This window comes from Sceloporus occidentalis, unplaced genomic scaffold, assembly GCF_023333645.1.
Source record: "Sceloporus occidentalis isolate IW3139 unplaced genomic scaffold, rSceOcc1.0.p SCAF_3, whole genome shotgun sequence".
Classification (NCBI taxonomy): Eukaryota; Metazoa; Chordata; class Lepidosauria; order Squamata; family Phrynosomatidae; genus Sceloporus; species Sceloporus occidentalis.
Window position 1 is genome coordinate 190828948 of NW_028316983.1, and position 20161 is coordinate 190849108.

At 38.9% G+C, this 20161-nt stretch overlaps 1 protein-coding gene across 5 annotated transcripts in view; it reads right to left on the reverse strand.

The window, feature by feature from the left end:
* Positions 1–2598: 2598 nt before the first annotated feature.
* KCTD1 (potassium channel tetramerization domain containing 1) overlaps positions 2599–20161 on the reverse strand; it is a 122957-nt gene continuing 105394 nt past the window's right edge. For all 5 annotated transcript variants that reach the window (XM_089517214.1, XM_089517217.1, XM_089517213.1 and 2 more), the window contains 3 exons: positions 17719–17863; positions 9866–10171; positions 2599–6316 (listed from right to left, as the gene is read on the reverse strand). In XM_089517214.1, coding sequence (XP_089373340.1) covers positions 6158–6316; positions 9866–10171; positions 17719–17863 — 610 coding nt within the window. In that variant the 3' untranslated portion in view covers positions 2599–6157. The remainder of the gene's footprint in view (positions 6317–9865; positions 10172–17718; positions 17864–20161) is intronic.

Sequence of the window (20161 nt, forward strand, 5' to 3'; positions counted from 1 at the left end):
TCTCCATTTCACATCTCTGCCCAGCATAGCCATTTTAATATAGTTACCCAGTGGACTGGTGCTTGCAGACAAAGAGGACTCACTATTTATTATGATAATATCTGTAGGACATATTTTTCATCTTAACAGGACCCCCCAAATAAAAGTGGTCTCAAGAATGCAATATATATGACACACAGGTTCCATGTTCACTGAGGTTTCTCTGACTAGTATGCTGAGTAGATGCTCCATCTTTTAAGGACATAATAAAATTTCAAAGACACTAATTTTTGCACTTTCCCATGGGATGATGGTGATAAGAAATAATACATCACATAATTCAATTAAATTTCAGGAAACATGTGGCAGACCTACATACTATAAAAATGGGCTGCTACCTAAACCAGCAGCAACAGATTGAATTGAATTGCCCTTACTATACAGTGTCTGATTCAATTCAATCCTTGCCTTGACATCACCATTTTCTTCTGGGTATCAACAAGGGCCAACAATATCATCATCATAATGATGTCAAGACATGGATGGAGCTTTGAAGTTACAAGGCTTTCGCAAGCCGAATTCCCATAGGCGCTAATGGGGAAAAGCCGCGATTTGGTGTGAAATCGCGCCGAAAAGCACCAAAAGTTTTTTCGTAACCCGAAAAAACTTTCGCAACCCGGAACAATGTTTTCCAATGGGATTTTTTCGTATCCCGAAAATTTCGTAACCTGGGTATTTCGTATCCCGAGGTACCACTGTACGTTTTTGACCAGCTGGGAAATTCTGGACAGTCATCTAAATAAGTAACTTTCTGGCACTCCGGGGGAAAAATGAGATTAGGAAATAAAAATTTGATGGGGCAATTTTCAGAAGAAGCCCCAAGTTCTTTTTAATGTACTATAATTCTATGCTAAATGATAGAACGTACAGTGGAGCCTTGTTATACGCTGGGGTTTGGTTCCAAGATCTCCCGTGTATAACAAAATCCGTGTATGCTCAAGTCCCATTGGATATAATGACATAGCAAAATGGTGGCCCTTATAAAAAATGGAAAATCAAGTTTTGACAATTGAAATTTATACTTTTTTGAACATTTTCAAACCGTGTATGCTTGAATCCGTGTATAAAAAATCCGTGAATAAGAAGGGCCGACTGTACTAAAGTTGATGCCTCAAAATATCTTAGATTCCTGACTATAGACTATAGATAAAGAGGATTTAAATGAAACAGGATAATTAAACCCAGAAGGGACAAATATTCTGACACAGGTAGTCAAGCTCATGATTACTTACACATACGTCCATTTTCAATGCTTATATCCAAGAACACAAAGCATGTACTTCAGTGGTGAAACTATTTCACACAAAACTATCATGCAACCTGACTACTGTTTGTGACTATAACGTTAAACCGACAAATGCTACCTTTTTAAATTAAAGTGATCCACATGCAATTGTAGCAGCTTCTTTAAAAAAAACTGCAGCAAACAACTAGCTTTCCTACCTCTGTCATATTTGTATTTCAAATGCAAGCCTGAGAGTGTTTTGGAAGCAGCAGCTTCACCTTCAAACACAGAACATCTGATCCAACATCTCCAGTTTATTTTTTGAGGCCCCAGTAACCAGATCAGTGAGGAAACAGCCAAAGATAACTGAAACCCTTAATGCAAAGTATTGATCTTGGTTCTGGTGATCCCTCCAGTCCCTCAAGAAATAATAAACAACTCACATTGAAGTCTGAGAAATTCAACCACCCTGAGGGGCTTGAAGGTTTCTTGGTTTCATTTCCACTGTAAATAAACCTCAGGCAGCAAGAATGCCGGCATTCAAATACCAGTTGTCCAACAGAAATAATTCATAATATAAAATTCTCCAGGACAGGAATGACAAAATAAAGCAATTTGGTTTTGGTTTCTAAACAAATTAAAAAAATGAACTATGGTCAATATTATTGCAGTTGTAGGGTTCTCCCTCCTTTCCTTGTTTTATGCATTTTTCTCTTTGACAAGTTAGTCATCAAAATAATATAAACATATTGATATGAAAAGTACATACACAGGTGTACTTTTAGGAATATGTATTTCTTATTATTCAATGTCAGCTTGCAAGTGGGGAGTCAGACTGTGTATAACATTGAAAAAGCAGCAATAACTGGACACTTGTGAAGGGGCAACTTGTGGCAGCATCATTCCCATAGACTCTTTTGTTGGTATCATGCACAGCACATGATTCTATATTATCTTTGAGGTGACATATGGTTTAATGGTTAACACTCTATCTTTGAGCATTTCCAAGTGACTGATGAAAACTGGGCACACTTGCACCATGGAACCTCCTTACTTGAAAAGTACTCCCCAAACTATTCCTAATAAGTGCTGTCATCCCAACCTGTTGGCAAAATTGGGCAATATGGGATGGCTCTTTGGTTTGTTTCCTTGCATTGTGATTTTACACACACATTACAAGCTTTTGGTGAAAATGACCTACACGCAGAATGTGTGCACCATGGTTGTCAATAGTTATCTAATAAGAAATGATCATGCTTAGAGTTTGAGTGGATGAAGAGTGGTCTGATGATGTTTTTTTTTTTTAAAGGAAATAATAAGAGCATACACTGAGGAACTAGAAAGAGGTATTTGTATTGGTAAAAATGCATTGATAACTGATATAAGCAATAATGCCTCAATTTGCATTTGGAAGCTAATTTCATTTCCACCTCAAGCCACATTTTTTTATGTGGAGGAAGGTCATGTTGCATGGCATTTCCAGTATATGTTCCCAGCTGTCCCTTTGCTACCACTTAATCATGTTGACAGAACACACTATATTTGGTAGCTGCAGTTCCTTTCCAATATTCCATGCATTACAGCAAAATACAGCACCCACTGATGGCATAAAATGCAGATATATTTTTTAAAAAGTAGCTAAATTACAACTACAGTGCATTACAATATTATTAACCTGTAAAAAGAGAGCTGTTTGCTATCTCTGTTTTGTTTCTTAGTCAGTATATTTATTGCTCATATCTATCAATCTGATTTAATAAATGACATTTAACAGATTGTTAAAGACTGTTTTCTTTGTATAGGGCTAATCAGTCACACCTACAACTCTATGTTTTCTCTACCCTTGCATCTGTTTTATCCAATCCATGACCACAGATTTCCTTGACTATGACTTAGAGTACAGTGTCATTAAAATTTTAGACCCCCATAATTTGTGGTTCAGTTCATAAAATAACATTCAATGAAGTGTTTTTCTGACTATCCAAAGACTTATAAAAGGAGCAAGATGATGAAATGACCCAGATCTTGTTAAATGCAACACACACAAAACCCCCACAGTTACATTAACCTGCAGCATTTAGAAAAGTGAAGACCTTTGCAACAATACCTGCAATTGAAATTTTTCTATCACATATCCTAGGCAGAGTTCAGAAACATGTCTTAATCTGCAAGCTCCTATTTAAAGCATGGGGTAGTTTTCACATTTCCCCTCTTCAAATTCAGAGTCAGTACCATTTTAAAAAAATAATTAAGTAGGGCGAATATAATACTCAATGTTAAGTACAGATATGGTATTTTAACAGCCCCCCGCCAACATGTTTGCAGTAATACCCTATTGTTTAAGAATTTAAAAAATGCAGTTTCCAGTATTCTCACTCCTTCCATTCTACCTTAGTGCAAAATAAAAAAAATGCACTTACATTTATTTCATCAAAACTAATTGTCATTATTAAAACCTCAGTTATTTAACAATGAGCCAAAATACAGCAATACACTAGAATGCTATTGCCTGAATTTACAAATTTAAAACCACAAATTTACTCTGTCTACCTTCTCAGTGCATCTTTATGTTATGCTGTTTCATCAAGCATTTTACCTGAATGCCAGCAGTTATTGAAATCTATCTCTAGCACTGATCAAACATATATGTCTCTTATAAGGCAGTGAGCAGAACTTTCTTTTAAAAAATGACAGTCCTTTTGTTATCAAAGATAGCAATTTAGAGCATGATCGTACCTGGCAAACATAGCCAAGGGTCTGCTGAATCTATATTGAAGGCGATCTTAATGCTTTCCCTATCTTGGGGTCTTGGCAATTACTTAGGTCTTACCTCTGTCTTAGGAAATCTTCTGGTATTGTGAGTGTATCATGGCCTGGAGGAGGTTTGGATCTAATATAACTTGCCCCTCTTTTATCACAGCCATTTTTGGCATTTCTTTCATAACATCTTAGCCAGCAAAGTTCTTCTGCCATAAAATCTTTGAGATCAGTTGGCAGGAGAAGGCTCTACCCAAACAAGAGCATTTCTGATGCCAGTGGACGGGTGTGCCTAATCCTAAACCCTTTACAGCTAGTGTATCTCTTAATTAGAATTCTGCTGTGTATTTAAGATTTCCCTTTGGAAATCAATCGGATGTCAATTGCATGCTGTTATTCTATGTTTGAGGGGGATATTAGGCCAGGGCTTGGGAATGCTTGTCCCTCTGAATATTCCTCCTAGTATCTGGTGGGGCTACTGGGAGGTGAAGTCCAAAACATCTGGAGGGTCAAAGGTTCTTCATGTCTGTGGCGTGTTACAGACCGCCCAAATGGGCAGTCTGCTGCTGCCGCCGGTTGCTGCATCTGGGAACCGCAGCGGCCAAACTGCGCAGTTCCCGGGCACAGCCAGAAAGAAGCGCTGAAATGGCACTTCTTTCTGGGCCCTGGAAGTGGCGCCGCGAGGTGCTAGTCACGCACTCACGGAGTCACTTCTGCTGCGTGACGTCTGAACGCTATGCATCTGCGACGTCAAAATGGCGGCCCCCGTGTGGACGGGCGCCGCCATTTTGTACAGACTCGGTCCGTACTAGGGTTGAGGGACATCAGGAAGTGACGCCCCTTCTCAACCCTAGCACGCCCCTTCCTAACCCTAGCATGCCCCTTTGGCGCGTCTGTAACGCGCCTGTGTTACTTAAAATAGCACAGAGTTATAATATTTCATTAAGAGGAGAAAAAGAAAACCTGAGTATGAATGTCAAGGGACTGATTTTATGGGCACTGATGAAATTCTATTATGTAGCAATGTTAGCAGTAGAAGTAGTTAAAGATAATTGTACAGAACTGCATTCAACTGCTTTACCAAACAAAAAACAACCTCCCTCCTTGCTTTACCAACTGCTTTATGATAGGCAGCAGGATCTTTTCAAAATGACCATGTTTGAAAACAGGATCAGTGAGGGAGAAAAAGGACCACCAAAAAGTGCACCAGAACAATTTCCCACTATGTACTAAAAATAAAGTACTGTAATCACTTTCCCTTAACTCTTTCATGCCTTCATTTTTTTCCTTTGCACACAGAATTCAACACCACATATCCAGTAAGCATATCAAATGCTTACTAAAACAAGGTAAAAGCTAACATTAACCTTTACTTTTTAAAGTTTTATTTAACATTTTTGGGTATGTCTTAGTTTAAGACTTGATGTTTTAACAAAATTTATTGTACTTCATATATGATCATGGTTTTTTTTTGGGGGGGGGAGGGGTTGGTAGAGGTGGAATATATGAAAACACCAGACTCAAACCAAATCACATCAAACTAAGTGGTAACAAAATTCTGGCTCCTTTGTAAAATAAAAAAAAAATAATTAAAGAAGAAGACAAATCTTCACATCTGTCAGGTGGACAGAAGTATATTCCTTCTGTACAAGCTACATTAGAAATTGCTGTCTGTGACCTTTCTTATGTAATGGATGGATGTTTTCTGGAGTTGTGCCCAATCACTTCTAAGACAGGTGTCTGTAAATTTTATTGACGGTGTATGCACTGAAAAGCATGTTACCATTGGGCAATAGGAAACAAAAAGGAGTTGTGAGCCTCCCTGTAATGGCAATGGCTTCTGTATTGTTATATCAGGCCTAGCTATGGCCTAGGACACTTAATGACCATTACAGCACCAACCTCATCTACCATTGTTAGGTTTTTTTCTTTTTTCATTTCTAACATTTCACATATACATATTTTACACCTTGAGGTTATTACTATTCCAAATGCTCCCATATGAATACAGGTATGGTCTTTATATTTGATATAAATGTGTCTTTATTCAGCTTTTCGTTCCAGGGCTCTTTTGGTGTCCCAACTGCACATGAAAGAGGTCCCTCTTTTTTTGTTGTTGCATAAGAAAAAAAGTCCTTAGTCCAGAGGCTCTTGCTTTATTCGAATGACAGAAGATGAGCGAGATGTCCGTCTGAGTTCTCGCCTAAGTACATATTCACTGAACTGGGAAGAGTCCACCCCTCCACCACATGAGCCAACAATTTCAAATCCTCTTTGTTGCAACCTCTCAAGTACCTACAAAACAGGACAAGGGAGAGATTGTGTAAGAAGAACAAAAGAAATTGTAATCTACCAATCATCTACTCATCTCAGTTTCAACCTTATTTACAATGCATCTTTGAAATGCAGCTGTGCAACACATTAGGCATAGCATTGTTCAGATGTAATTCCTATGCTCAGATAATCCCCAGATGCCAAAATGAGGTTGATACTTTTTAAATCTCATTTTTAACAAACTATTTTCACACTTCAGTAACAGGTTGTGTGTGTGTATTCAAGTTGTCTGTTGACAAATAGAGACCCTTTGAATTTCATAGGGTTTTCTTAAGCAAGGAATACTCAGACATGTTTTTTTTAATCTAGTGAGTCAATTCTTCACCTCATGCTAAGCAATCATTTTTTTCTTGAAAGAGTGTTTGTTTTCACATGCTTTCTACCATTATTTCTATTTCCAAAAACACATGAAAATACAACTCCCACTCCCCAAATACTCACTAGTAGACATCAATGACTAAGATTTTAGTTCAATGAATAAGGAAATAATCAGCTTTGATTTACTGCACAGTAAGAATAACAGCCACGATCCTGTATCACATTTGTCATTACATAAATGTAGCTACTGATGCCCTGAGGAGTTGATTCCTGGAACCCACCTTCCCAGGAGGTGATGTTAAGAAGCTGGTGTTCAACTGCATGGCCTATACCAAGGATGGACAACTTAAGGGTGGGGGATTTTCATACAACCCCCTGACTTGCTGGCACAGCCTTGGAAAAGCCAGCTCTGGGACCATATTGAATAAAACTGTGGGAAGGATCTCATTTTGCTGAATCCAAGAGAGAGGAGAGCTAGTAAAAGGTCAGAACATATAGTAATGTGATGCTGGGCATGAAGATGCAGAGCCACAGGGGTTACTAGCTTCTGTCCAACCCCTCTGCTACCTCTTTGGTCCAGCGATTGTTATGGGACAACTAGAGAATGTGTGTTGAGATTGTGCTGGCACAAGCCTCAGGCTTTTAAGTATGTAACGGAGTGGCTTGTGGTCTGTGGTTTAGGGCAATTGTGGGTGTGATCCCTTAGGGTCCCCACAGGCCTTATGGGAGGCAACTAAGCTTTAGCAGATCTCATAGGCCCTGATACGGTAGTTGTGGGGACTGGGTTCACAGGCCTTTTCAACCCTCAAGTACATCTTCATAGGCCCATTTATTTCCCATAGGGCTCATAGGCTCTGCTAGGCACACTCATGAGTGGGGTTCGATTTGAGACTCATTATTTTAGAATCAGAGCTGCTGCAATAGCATCTGCAATACGATGGAGGTATTTGGCTTGTAAGAGGTATAGTCACAATCACAGGTGTTAAAAGTTGTTTGTTCACTAATGTAGTTGTGTTTCAGATTCTAGGTTCGGCTTAGAGAAATTCCATGCTTTGATCTGCAGGCATAGGATGATCTATTAGGCAGTGTTATTTCAGATTGCAGCTGGACCTGACTGACCAAGCCACATGTGAGTGGCTGGGAAAGAGGGGGCTGAGAGGGCATGGTTTGCTTCCTTTGTTGTTTGGGGAGTGCAAGGAGCCTCCACTGCACATTCTGGTCACTCACCTTCAGGGTAAGGACCTTGGTTTGCTGAAGGGGGAAGCCCTGATTACCCAAACAACCCATGACTTTCAAATTATTCAAGCTCAATGACCTGGGATGCATTTACAATGGTCAGCCACTCTTCTCTGCTAAGTTTGGCAGGGTGAGGGTGATCCATGTTTTCTGGATAAGGCCTGCATATAGGTCACTAGGGAAATTAGGAATGCATTGATGAAAGTGTTGGGGTGTTGTTGTTTTTTAAACACATTCTCAAACAATATTTCAGAGGCCTGAGCTTTACTGAGTTGATGGCATTCACCTCTCTGAAGATTTGGAGCGTGGGGTGAAAGCCATGTTGGTCAGTCTGGTGGGAAAAAGGGACTAAGCTGATGCAGCTCTGTGGCAGGTAGTGGTGGAGAGAGAAATAAGATTACAGTGAACACCTATGGCATCCATTTTAATAAAGGAATGGCCTCTGGAACTGCCTCTTTAGGTCATGGAACCAGGGAGTGGGAAAAGAGATTGTTCTCAGAGCTGGCCCAGAGACTGTGCCCCAGTGTAAGCTGGGGAAAAGGTCAAGTGGAGACCTACTGCTTCAGTTTTTCCCTCACCAGGTTGCCCCCCTCTATTGCCTTTCTGGGTATTTTCTTGGCAAGATTTGTTCTGAGGAGGTTTGCCGTTGCCTTCCCCTGAGGCTGAGAGCTTGTAACTTGTTCATGGTCACCCAGTGGGTTTCATGGCAGAGATGGGAATTGAACCCTGGTCTTCAAAGTCATAGTCCAACATAGTAGTCCAAACTACTACTCTGCACATATGATTGGATATTATATGTTTACATGTTTTAAAATCTGGACAGGAAAACTTAACACAAGTCCTGAACTCATAAACATTGTTCAAATGCAGTTTATACATGAAACCTTGGAGTAGAGAGAATTTACAACTGGTCCACTTCAGATTTTTGGACAACTGCTCCTATAATCCACAACCATCGGCCATAGCTGCTTGTGTGCAGAAGAGTTGCAGTCCAAAACATCTGAAAGGTACCAGGCTGCCTACCTCTGATTTACATTAATGGCTACAAATAGTTCCATAAATACTTAACTTCACCACCACCACTACCACAGCTAGTTAACAAAACCTCCCATGCTCCCTATTATAATAGCTTTACATCAAGCCAATTCATTTAAATCACAGTATATGGCCTGTCATTGTGTCATAAAATGGAAACACTATTGGTAGTGGCAGGGAAATATTCTAAGTACCTTTTCCAAGAGCTCTGGAAATGCCTATGTTCTCAGAAGTATTTGACTGCTCAGTTATGCACTGAATAGGAGCAACACATGCAATTAGCTCTAATGTAATACAAGAAGTTTAATTTGTGTTCCAAGAAGGTATTTCAGTTTTCTCAATTTTTTTAATACCCATCAATGAAAAACTGATAATTAGTAAAGTGAACATGTAATAAATTTGTAAGAAAGTAACCAGGAACCCTAAAGGTTCCTGATCACATGAGGAAGCAATATGGACATTCATATAATGCCTTCCAAGTACCTGCTGATTGTGTAGTCGAGACATTTGCTTCTGATACCCACCCCATGCATGTGGAGGGTGTGTGTGTATACCATTGTCTATTGCTCAGTTTCCTCTAATTTCAAACACATATTAACACTGCCCCCAAAATCAGCCAGTTTGCTCAGCAACACTATTTTCTAGTGCATATGGAAAATTCAGCTACTTTATTTTGAGTTCTAATTCTGTCATTTAAAATAAATGCAACACTGTTTTGTGCCACAAATATATTTGGATGATGGGATCTCTTTCAGAGGATGTTAAGTTTTCAGATGTCTTGTTGGTAGCAAGATTAATCAATCAGCAACTTACTGATAAAACATATGATGTCTTTCATATTTTAGTGATTCTTAATCTATAATTTCAAAGGCGTGACACATTATCAGCCTGCTCAGAATGGAAATACTGATGATTACTTACCTGAACTGAATTAAGATGACAATATCCATTTAAAGGAAATCTGATTACATGTGTTGAATCGTGATTCCAACCTGCATTCACCGAATTGCACATCACATCACCAATTTCTGGGAACACCTCTTCTATCAAGGATTTGTCACCACTCAAGGTAATCCTTTCTCCAAGATCTGGAGCAACTCGGACAACCAGACATTCACAGGATTTGGAAAAACGGCCTGTCTCCCGGTCTTGTTTCCACCTCTCCATTTCCCCTAGCATGGGCTGAAGTTGAAAATACTTTGCTTCTTCATATAGCAAACTGTAATCCTGAAAAAACACATAATTGTCAATACAACAGAGACTGAAATGTATTTGCCAGTATGTTTACAGTGAAAAGGAAATAAAATCTTTCTTTTGGTACCAAGCTCCCATATACAATAAGTGGATAATGATGAGGGAATTACGGTCCAGTGCATCTAAGATGAGCTAGACTCCTTAGTTTTTATAAACACTATGTTGTAGACTGTTCACTTTCTCCAGCTACATAAAACCTTAGGACAGGGGTGGAAATCATGCAGCCCTCCAGATACTGCACTGCAACTTTTTGCTGCTTAAGGCTTCTAAGACTAGATGTCTGAATGCTGCATATTTCCTACCCTGGCTTAGGGAAAAACTCAAGTGTAGGAGAAAAGAGAAAGACTGTCTCTGTATTGTATTTTAGTTCTGTTCTTCAGTTTTGTTTTATAAGTCATAAACTTACACAACTGCACATGATAAAAACCTGTGTACCTGCCTGCCCCTTCAAGCATTTCCAACCATCATAAGCTCATCCCAGATGTTGGAACAAGTGCAGAAAACCAAGAGTAAGTCAATATTCAATACTGATTGAATTCTTGTTGTTGTCAACTGCCCTTGACTCATAGTGACCCTGTGGATGAAGCATCTCCAAGACTCCCTGTCCTCAACTGCTTTGTTCAGTTCCTGTAAATTCAGGCCCATGACATCCCTGATTTGAGTCTATCCATTTGGCATGTAATAATAATAATATTTAATAATAATGTATTCTTCTTCTCTTTCTCCTACCTTCCACCTTTCCTAGCATCATTGTCTCTTCTAGTGATTCATGCCTTCTCATAATGGGGCCAAAGTATGACAACCTCAGTTTAGTGATCCTGGCTTCCAGGTAATGTTTGGACTTGATCTGTTCTAGAATTAATTTGTTTGTTTTCTTGCCTGGCCACAGTATCCTCAGCACTAACTCAACCACCGCATTTCAAATGAGTTGATTTTCTTACTGTTGGCTTTCTTCACTGTCCAGCTTCAAACAAGGTGATGGGGAATACCATGGCTTGGATGAGCCTCACTTTAATGTTCAGGTTTCTATCTTTATACTTTAGGATCTTGTCCAGTTCTCTCATACCTGCTCTTCTCAATCCCAGTCTTCTTCTAATTTCTTGACTATAGTCTCCATTCTCATCAATTTTAAATCCAAGGTGTGGGAACGCTTTGACTATTTCAGTTTTCTTGTTATTTAGGATGAATTCATCATTATTTCCAAGGTCATTATTTTTGTTATCTTAATGTTCAGCATTAAGCCTACCTTGGCACTTTCCTCTTTGACCTTTTTCAGTAACTAATCCAATCTGAACTGAATTCTACACCCTGTAATTTAGGCCGGTGGAATAAAACACTTGCACACAAATATATATATATAGTTACTTGTGAAAGTTTAGAGACAGGGTAGGGTGGTAGCTTGTAAATATTGGTGTTTGAAAGCATCTAAATTAAAATGCATTTATTACTGATAACCATAATTATTTTTTTACAAATAAAAACATGTCATGGGAGCCTATATTCTCTTTGAGATGACAAATGATTTAATGGATAGAAGGAGCATAATTATTTATATCAACAAATGTGTAGGCATAACTCAATGTGACATATACAATTCTACTCAGAAGTAAATCTCCCTGAGGTGGGACTATTTGCCATAACACAGGTAGAACATTAGGAAATATGCACCCAAATACTATTAAGTGAAGAGCTGGTGTTCAGTTAAGCATACTTTGGTAGACAGTACTGGAGTAGACCAATAATAGTTTATGTTGTTTTCTTATTGATTTTACTGTTGGTTGTAAAGTTTGCATGTTGTTGAACAAAGAAGAGGGTGTGTATGTATGCAAGAGATGGGTTACAACTCACAGCAGTTTTGAAGAATGTATTTGCTTTGAATCTCTCAGACTTGATCAGGATCACTTTAAACTAAATTAAATGAGGGAGGGAGACAAGATTCAATAGAGTATGGGGATACTAATTACTACGAAAAAATAGTCTTAATGATATGGGGGGGGGGGTCAATATTACAAGAATACAGAAGTGGATAGAAACAAAACAAAAAGAAATCAACAGAAAGAAAGATGCATAGTCTTAGATAACCCTACACTAATGTACAAAGCATGGAAAATAAACAAGATGAACTTGAAGTCTTAATGTAGGGTGGCAAATATGATTTAATAAGGTGGCAAATATGAAACCAGATGGGATTAATCTCATTATTATAATGTAGTAATGGAAGGGTGTAACCTATCCCAAAAATAGATCAAAGAGGTAAGGAAGCAGAGTAACATTATATGTGAAGGATGTGTATACCTATGAGGAGATCCTTGATTTAGAGCATGGAAAACAAGTTGACACATTGGGGCAAAAATTAAAAAGGAGAGAAGCAATGGTGACCACATTGTGGGCATCTACTATAGCCCCCCCCCCCCCCCCAGCCAGACTGAAGATATGAATGATGCCTTTCTAGAATAAATGCTCAAATATTTTAAAAAACGAGTGATACAGTAGTAATAGGAGACGCCTACTACCTTGATATTTGTTAGAATTGACCTCTGACTAGAATGTAAGATCCACTGTCTCACTTACCTTGCAGACAATTTCATTGTCCAGAATGTGGAAGACACAACCAGGGAATCAGCTATTTTGGATTTGATATAAACAAGTGGATCCCAAACTTTCATCCTCTGGATGTTTTGGACTTTAGCTCCCAGAATTCCTGACTGTTGGCCAAGTTGACTGGGGCTCCTGGGACCTCCAAAATACCTGAAGGACCGAAGTTTGGGAATCACTGATCTAAATCAATGAGATGAATTGATTAACAAGGTGGAAGTACTGTAATGAGATTCCTCTTGGGATTTCAAAATACATAGCTGTGTTACTCTGGAAAATCAGTATGCAAAGGGATCTTGCAGCACCTTTGAGACTAACTTTTTTCTCCCATTTCCCCCCATCTTTATCTTTATTCTACCTAGACCCCACTTGAAACTCTTATTTCATTTTAATTGTAATTGTATATTAATGTTTTTAACTTCTTTTCTTGGTTTAATCTCCTTTTAGCATTTAATTATGTTTTTATGACGGGGGGAAGGATGGGGATCTTGGAATTTTTAATGTATTCTCTTTTAACCGTATTTTGATTTACTGTTGTAATCCGCTTGGATTCCTAGAGATTAAGCAGAATATTAATAATAAATAAATAAATAAATAAATAAATAAATTGGGGCTTTTCGTTATTAGGTTGGGGCAAAAGAAAGAACAAGGAAATGGCAGAGCCACTGTATAGAAAAGATGATGAAATGCTGATGGGGACAGAGAGAAGGCTGAACTATTCAACACCTTTTATGTCTCAGTCTTCTCCCAAAAACTGGAGAAAATGGAACAAATACTGCAATAGGAGGATTGGAGTCCACAAGTATTTGTTGGTTTTTAATACTGTATATATGCTTTGAAATAAGTTTTAACTCTTTTGATATTTTAATCATGTTTTAATTTTGTTTTCAGTGAGGTCAACTTTCATCTGTTTTAATCTTTTTAATTTGCCTTGAGACCTAGAATTGGGATGTTATTAGTGTTCTAATTCTTACTGAGTCATTGGTGAGTCTCTTTTAAGGCATGTAATGGTACATTGATTGGAAATGTTACCTTTCTGGAATTGATTAAATTATGGCATACCCAAGTCTTCAATTGCCAAATATCTTTTCCACTGGATAGTTTATGCTTTTCATTAAGCAAATCATTTGGGTTCAGAATTGGCCCATAGCATACTTAGATCCACTTGGAAGATAACAGCATAAAATGGAAAAGAAATTCAAAAGTGCCCAAAATACAGTTTCCAAAGTGACAGAATCTTGGTCTAAGATGAAAATGTGTCAGGAACAATGCCTTCCATAAAAGTAGAGGACTGAGCCTCTATAACACTGGGTTCAGTTACATATCAAAATAGAAGACACCACCATAAATCACAAGGCTAGATTTCATTTCTATTTTACCTGCTCTGAAAATAAACTGTAGTTGTAAATAACAAGGCTAACATTTTGTAAACTTTTAAAATGACTGACCTACCTCCAGGAAAGAAAACCATTAGGGGCAGTGGAGAAACAGATGCTGAGTCTCAAGTGGACATATGTGCTAATAAGGCTATTTTTAGACACTAAGTGCCATTCAAGAATGCTTGGGAAGGGCAAACTGGTACTACAAGGTTTTGTGCACTGCAGTTTAGCTCTGTGGCGTGAGCTGAAGTGCATTTCATCAGTTAAACATGTTTTGATTTTCCTACTGAGTAGATAAGTAGGGCCAGATGTTTCAAATAACCTGGGGCTGGGTTTTTAAGAGTGCTCACATTTTTAAAAAAAACCTCTTTTTTTAAAAAAAATATGGCCCTTAAGCAACAGGGATAAAACAATTACACAATATCTTGACATTCTTCACCTTTTTTCACGGTTCCTTCCCCATCCCATCTGAATGCAAACAAATCCCATATGAATGCTAACAAATACCATGTTAGGGCACATCATACTAAGGTGTGGATTAATAGATAATATGAAAAGATTAATTCTGATGGTGCTCAGTGTTGATGCCAGAGAAAGGAGTCATAAGCAGAACTGAGGCTGTATTTTTAACAGCCAGTGGTTTAAATGGGAAATAACAGGAACAAAATAATGGCTGGCATCCTGTTCAGTATTTACAATATCATAAGACAGACATATGACATCATAAACATTGGAACTGCCATTTACAGTTGTTGTACCAACGCAACCAAATATGTGTGTGTCCCCCCCAAGCCTATCTTTGACACCAGGGAGCCCCATCAACAGAAGGATTTCCAAGGAGCAGGGAAAGGTGAACAGCAGTCAATGAGTAAACATCCAACCTCCTGGCAAAGTATCTTGTTAGCAGCAGCAGGCTAGATGCTTCTTCACTGACCACCCATTCCTCAGTGCCTCAGAAATCCTTTAGTTGCCAAGGTTGCCTAGCATCAAAGCTAGTTTCTTATGGATTGCATTGGTGGACATAGCTATGATGATGAAGATCTATTGGCACAGATACATCTCTCAGTGCAAGATTTCAGTCAATGTTTTTCCCCATTTAGGTCCTTCATATTGTTCTTGATAACTCAAGCTGCTGTTTGGGTCTAACAGATACTGTTAAGGTCCTAACTGGAAGTAAAGTTAGAGTGTGGTGGAGTCTTATTCTTTGAATGATTTTAAATAGAGGCTGGATAGCCATCTGTCAGGGGTGCTTCGATTGTGTATTGCTGCATGGTAGGGGGTTGGACAGGATGCCCCTTGAAGTCTCTGCCAACTCTATTATTTTATGAAATAAGTTAAGATTGGCTACAGTTTAAAGAACAGATTGTTTTAGTACCCTATTCGATGGAAGCTATGGACATTAACCCGTCTTTGTCATTTGTTAAAATTTACCTCCTAGGTGTTTTGTGGTTATTATTGTGTGTGTGTGTGTGTGTGTGTGTGAGAGAGAGAGAGAGAGAGAGGGGGGGGGGATCAGCATTAAGACAGCCATGTACTGCAAGAGCAAAGAGCAAAAAGCAACCCCCTCAAAAAACAAAAACAAACAATTCCCCCCAAAACATAGACCAGAAATGGGTGGAGAGATCTGCTCTGATGCTTATGATATAGGCAAAATGACAAGTTATTTCCCGGTTGGAGGGACAGAATAGATCCCAACTGCCTTAGACACCCAGTAGTTTCATACTCCCATTAATTTCAATAGGCATAAAATAGACTCAACTCATTAATTTAAATTGGCATAAAATAGCCTGCTCAGCCAGGACAGCTGGTTTTTACAGAATTAAAATACCAGTAAATGTTGAACAAGGTGGAAACAAGGATTTAACCATGTTTGACTCCAGTATGTACAGTATTGGTATTGATCTAGTTAAATGACCTTTATTTCACTCATAGGTAGGTTTAGTCACAAACCCTGGCATCCTGTTAACAACATATGCATGTATAACTTTTGTTTATGCAAGCATATGTCCCCTTGAGAGTGCTGTGGGGTTAGTATTTCTTTCCTCCCTCCTTCTGCAGCACCCCCCCCCCCAATCAACTTACTGAGCAGCCTCTAAAGCCCCCTGCATTGCATGCTTTGTGGAGAGCAGGCAGGATCACAGAAATGTATCCATATGTGAAATTATGTCAGTGCTGAGAAGCACTTGAGTCCTTCTCCAATACAGTTGCTTCCCACAAAGCACAGAATAACCATCTGGGGGCTTCAATGATTGTTCATTAAGTTGGGGGGTGGTTAACACTCAGCCTAATGTATTTTTGCACATGGACCTACTATGCTACATTGTGCCATACAAGATTGCAATCACTGACTGATGTGTCCTCAGATTTTTGCTATAATCTGTATCTTTGAAACATGTCAAATGCAGAGCTGAAGTCTGACCCAAAGCCCTAATCTCTTAGAACTAAAATGAATTTTGTGCATTTATTTCCCTCAAAATTCTCTTACAGAAATCTAATATTCAATGCTGTCCAAATATTTTTCCATATGTTCAAGTAACTTTTCTTTGTTCAACACCCACTGAAATTTGGTTTTAGTATTTGATAGTTGGAGCTTGAACCTCTTACAATTTCTAAAGGATTCAGAGCTAATATTTTTCTGGACTTTGGCTCTGACCCAAGAGATCATTTTAAAATCAATTAATCAGTTAGCTTGAAAATCAAATAATTACATATCAAATCTGACAACTCTGAATGTTGGCATGCAAACGTATATTAAAATTTGAGAGACTGGAAGGGGATTTAGTAACTTACAGTATGCAGTAATTAACATGTAAATGTAATATTTGTGAGTTTTCATACTGGTAACTTGCCAAAACAAAAACCACTGAAAATCACCAAAAGGTCAAGATATTTGAACTTCAAAACATTAAGAGTGCAATGTAGTGAAGGTCTACTCAAAAGTGAAAGTGACCAAGTTCAATGGAACTTGTTCCCAGCTAGATTTGCACTCTTATGGCCGAGACAGACGGGTGGAGAAACACCGCCCCTGTTTGCTGCACAGCTTTACCACACCAACCAAACAGTGTGGTACCGCTATGCAGCAGAAAAGGAGCTGCCTAGAGCGGCTCCATTTTTGCAGCATCATAAGGGCTGTGATGCAGCCCTATGATAGCGCTTCCTGTAGAAGATGTGTGGGTGCTCAGACGCCCACACATCATAGACACACACCCTGTGTGGGCCATGCCGCGCAATTAAGGCACTGCCCACACGTAGTAGGGCTCACGACTGTGTGGATGGTGTGCGGTCCCGAGCCCTACTATCGCCGCCAGGGCATTGCTTCCTGGCAGTGTATACCGGTTCTTAGTTAATCTTACATTCAGATGGTAAATATGAATTCTGTCTATAAAATTCTCATTTAAAAATGTTATGAAAAATTCTGCCTGTTGTAAATACTCATTTCAAAAATCTAACATTTGCTAGCTTCCTTTGCTTGGTAATTCAGATCATTCCAGCTACCTCCTCACTAAATGTTTTCAGACATTATGAAAATGAGGAAAAACATTTCACCTTGAAATCATCTGGTATGAGGAGTTTTGACGTTCGTAGAAAATTCAAGATATATCTGAACATTTGGCCATCCCTGTCGATGAAGTAGTGCTGCTTCAGGCTGTCCAAAACAATTGGCTCTGTGCCATCAAAAAGCCTCCCAATTCTGCAAATGAAAGAGAAGTCATGACCAACATCATTTTGGAATCAGCATCATGAGTCACTAGAAGTCATACTGATCAGAGGCAATCTAAGTGATTCCAGCATTCAGTTAAGTTCAGTGCTGACAGAAACTAATGGGTGACACATATTAAAATGGTGAATTCTTGGTGTGAATTCAGAAAATGTTAAAAACTGAATAGAAAAATGATGATACTTGTCTACTGTGACAATTACACTGAAAAGAAAAGAATGTGAAATTTATCTCCATTTCAGTAACTCCTTGAACCATTCTCTAGGGCTGGATGAAGAAAGCATATCCTCTAGAAGCACTCTTACCCCATGTAAGGTTTTTTTCTTCCTTAAAACATCTTGAAACATAAACCTTCAGGGCTAAGATTTTTGCGGTCTTTGGCTCTGACCCAAAATAATCCAAGTGTATAGAATATGGTAATCATTTGTCTTTTATTCTTACATTCTGAATATTTTAACTTTCCTTTCTCGAGGTTGTACTCCCCTCCCCCACTCCTTGCCTATGTGAAAGAAAAATCATGAAATAAGAAAGTGGCTTACACATTGTAAACTGCTTAGTGAGTGCTAGTTCACTGATAAGCAGTACAGAAATATACTGCTAAGAAAGTGCAGAAGAGAACTACCTGAAAATATTGTTTTATTTATGATGCTTAGTTTTGTAGTTGTATGCCTTCAAGTTGTTTCTCACTTATGGCAACCCCAAGGCAAACCTATCATGGTTTGTTTTTTTTTTTTTGGCAAGATTTGTTCAGAGGAAGTTTGTCATTGCCTTCCCCTGAGGCTGAGAGCATGACTTGCCCAAAGTCACCCAGTTGGTTACATGGCTGAGCTGGGAACTGAACCTGGTCTCCAGAGTTGTAGTCCAACACTCAAACCACTATGCCATGCATCCATCACTCCCTGAAGAAACCCAGGAAATATTTTAAATGAATGCATATGTATTCTCAAAAGTAAAAACAGAACAGCTGATCAGAATCTGGACTTTACTTCAAAAGTAGGGATACTGACCTTTTACCCCATACTGGGATCCCAATCTGGACTGGGTCCCAGCACTTATATATTACCAGAAAGAAAGAAAAAAGTGAAAAAGGGTAACTTGAAATGAATGGTTTTTTTTAACCAATGGAAACTGCAGACACAGCTCCCCAATTCAGACAATGCAAGGCAAAAGGTTCAAGCCTCATCTTGCTATCCAGGATTCCAATTGAGTCCACCTTTTGAGTAATTGGGGGTGGGGGGTAGGTTACCTACTGTACCGTGTTTTCCAGCAGAAATGAGAATGTTAGGAGCCAGGGAATACAAAAAAAAGGCATCCCTATGTGCCTTCCTTCCCAACATAATCACTGTGAAGATGGTAAAGTTAAAGCCTCTCCCTTCTCCTTTTCCAAGCGACCTGGGTCTGGAGATGGCGGGATGTACATATATGTTTTTATGTATGGCAGGCATGGATGGACAGGCGCACACAGTCCATCAAATACAATGTGCTCAATGTATTGCTTGCTAGATTGAACATGCTGTTTGATCTCCACACCATGGATCCATTTACTCTTATAGTGCTATGATTCCACTTTAATTATCAAGGCAATATCCTATAGGATTCTGGGTTCATAGTTTGACAAGGCACTAGAGCTCTTCAGTTGAGAATTCCTAGTAACCCTTCCCAGGATTTCATGGGAAGGACCCATGGCAGTTAAAGTGGAATCATAGTGCTATAACTGTGAAGTGTGAAAGAGCCCCATAGAGTTGGACTTTTAGAATTGGACTTCGTGGCAGATCAATCGTATAACTCAACCTAAATGAGCACACATGACAAGAATACCCTAATGATCCAGCTTTCTAAGTATGCCAGTGACAGGGACAGTCCTATTAGTTTTTTTATTTCATGACAAAAAGCCCTTTACATTTGTGCCAGTTTTACTGACATTGTGTCATTTATTTCTTCCTCCCAGGGCCACATTGTACTTAACCCTCTTGCAGCAAGCCTTCTCAATAACAGGACAAAGTATTTTAAAATAAAGGTTGATTTTTCTTCCTGCCATGCCATCCTTCCTTTTCCCACCTCCTCCTCCTCCCATCCCAGAAGGTCAGTCTCTCACACATGTCTGAATTGGTTTAATATTTGCTTCTGAACTTCCAAGTAGCGGCATGATGAAATTGATAATTTTTGTCAGACTCACTGTGGCCCAAGGCAGAAAGCAGCTGTACAAACTCAAAATGCAACCCAAGAGGCAAATGGATTGTTCACGGATTTAACAAGAATCAAAGATTTTTA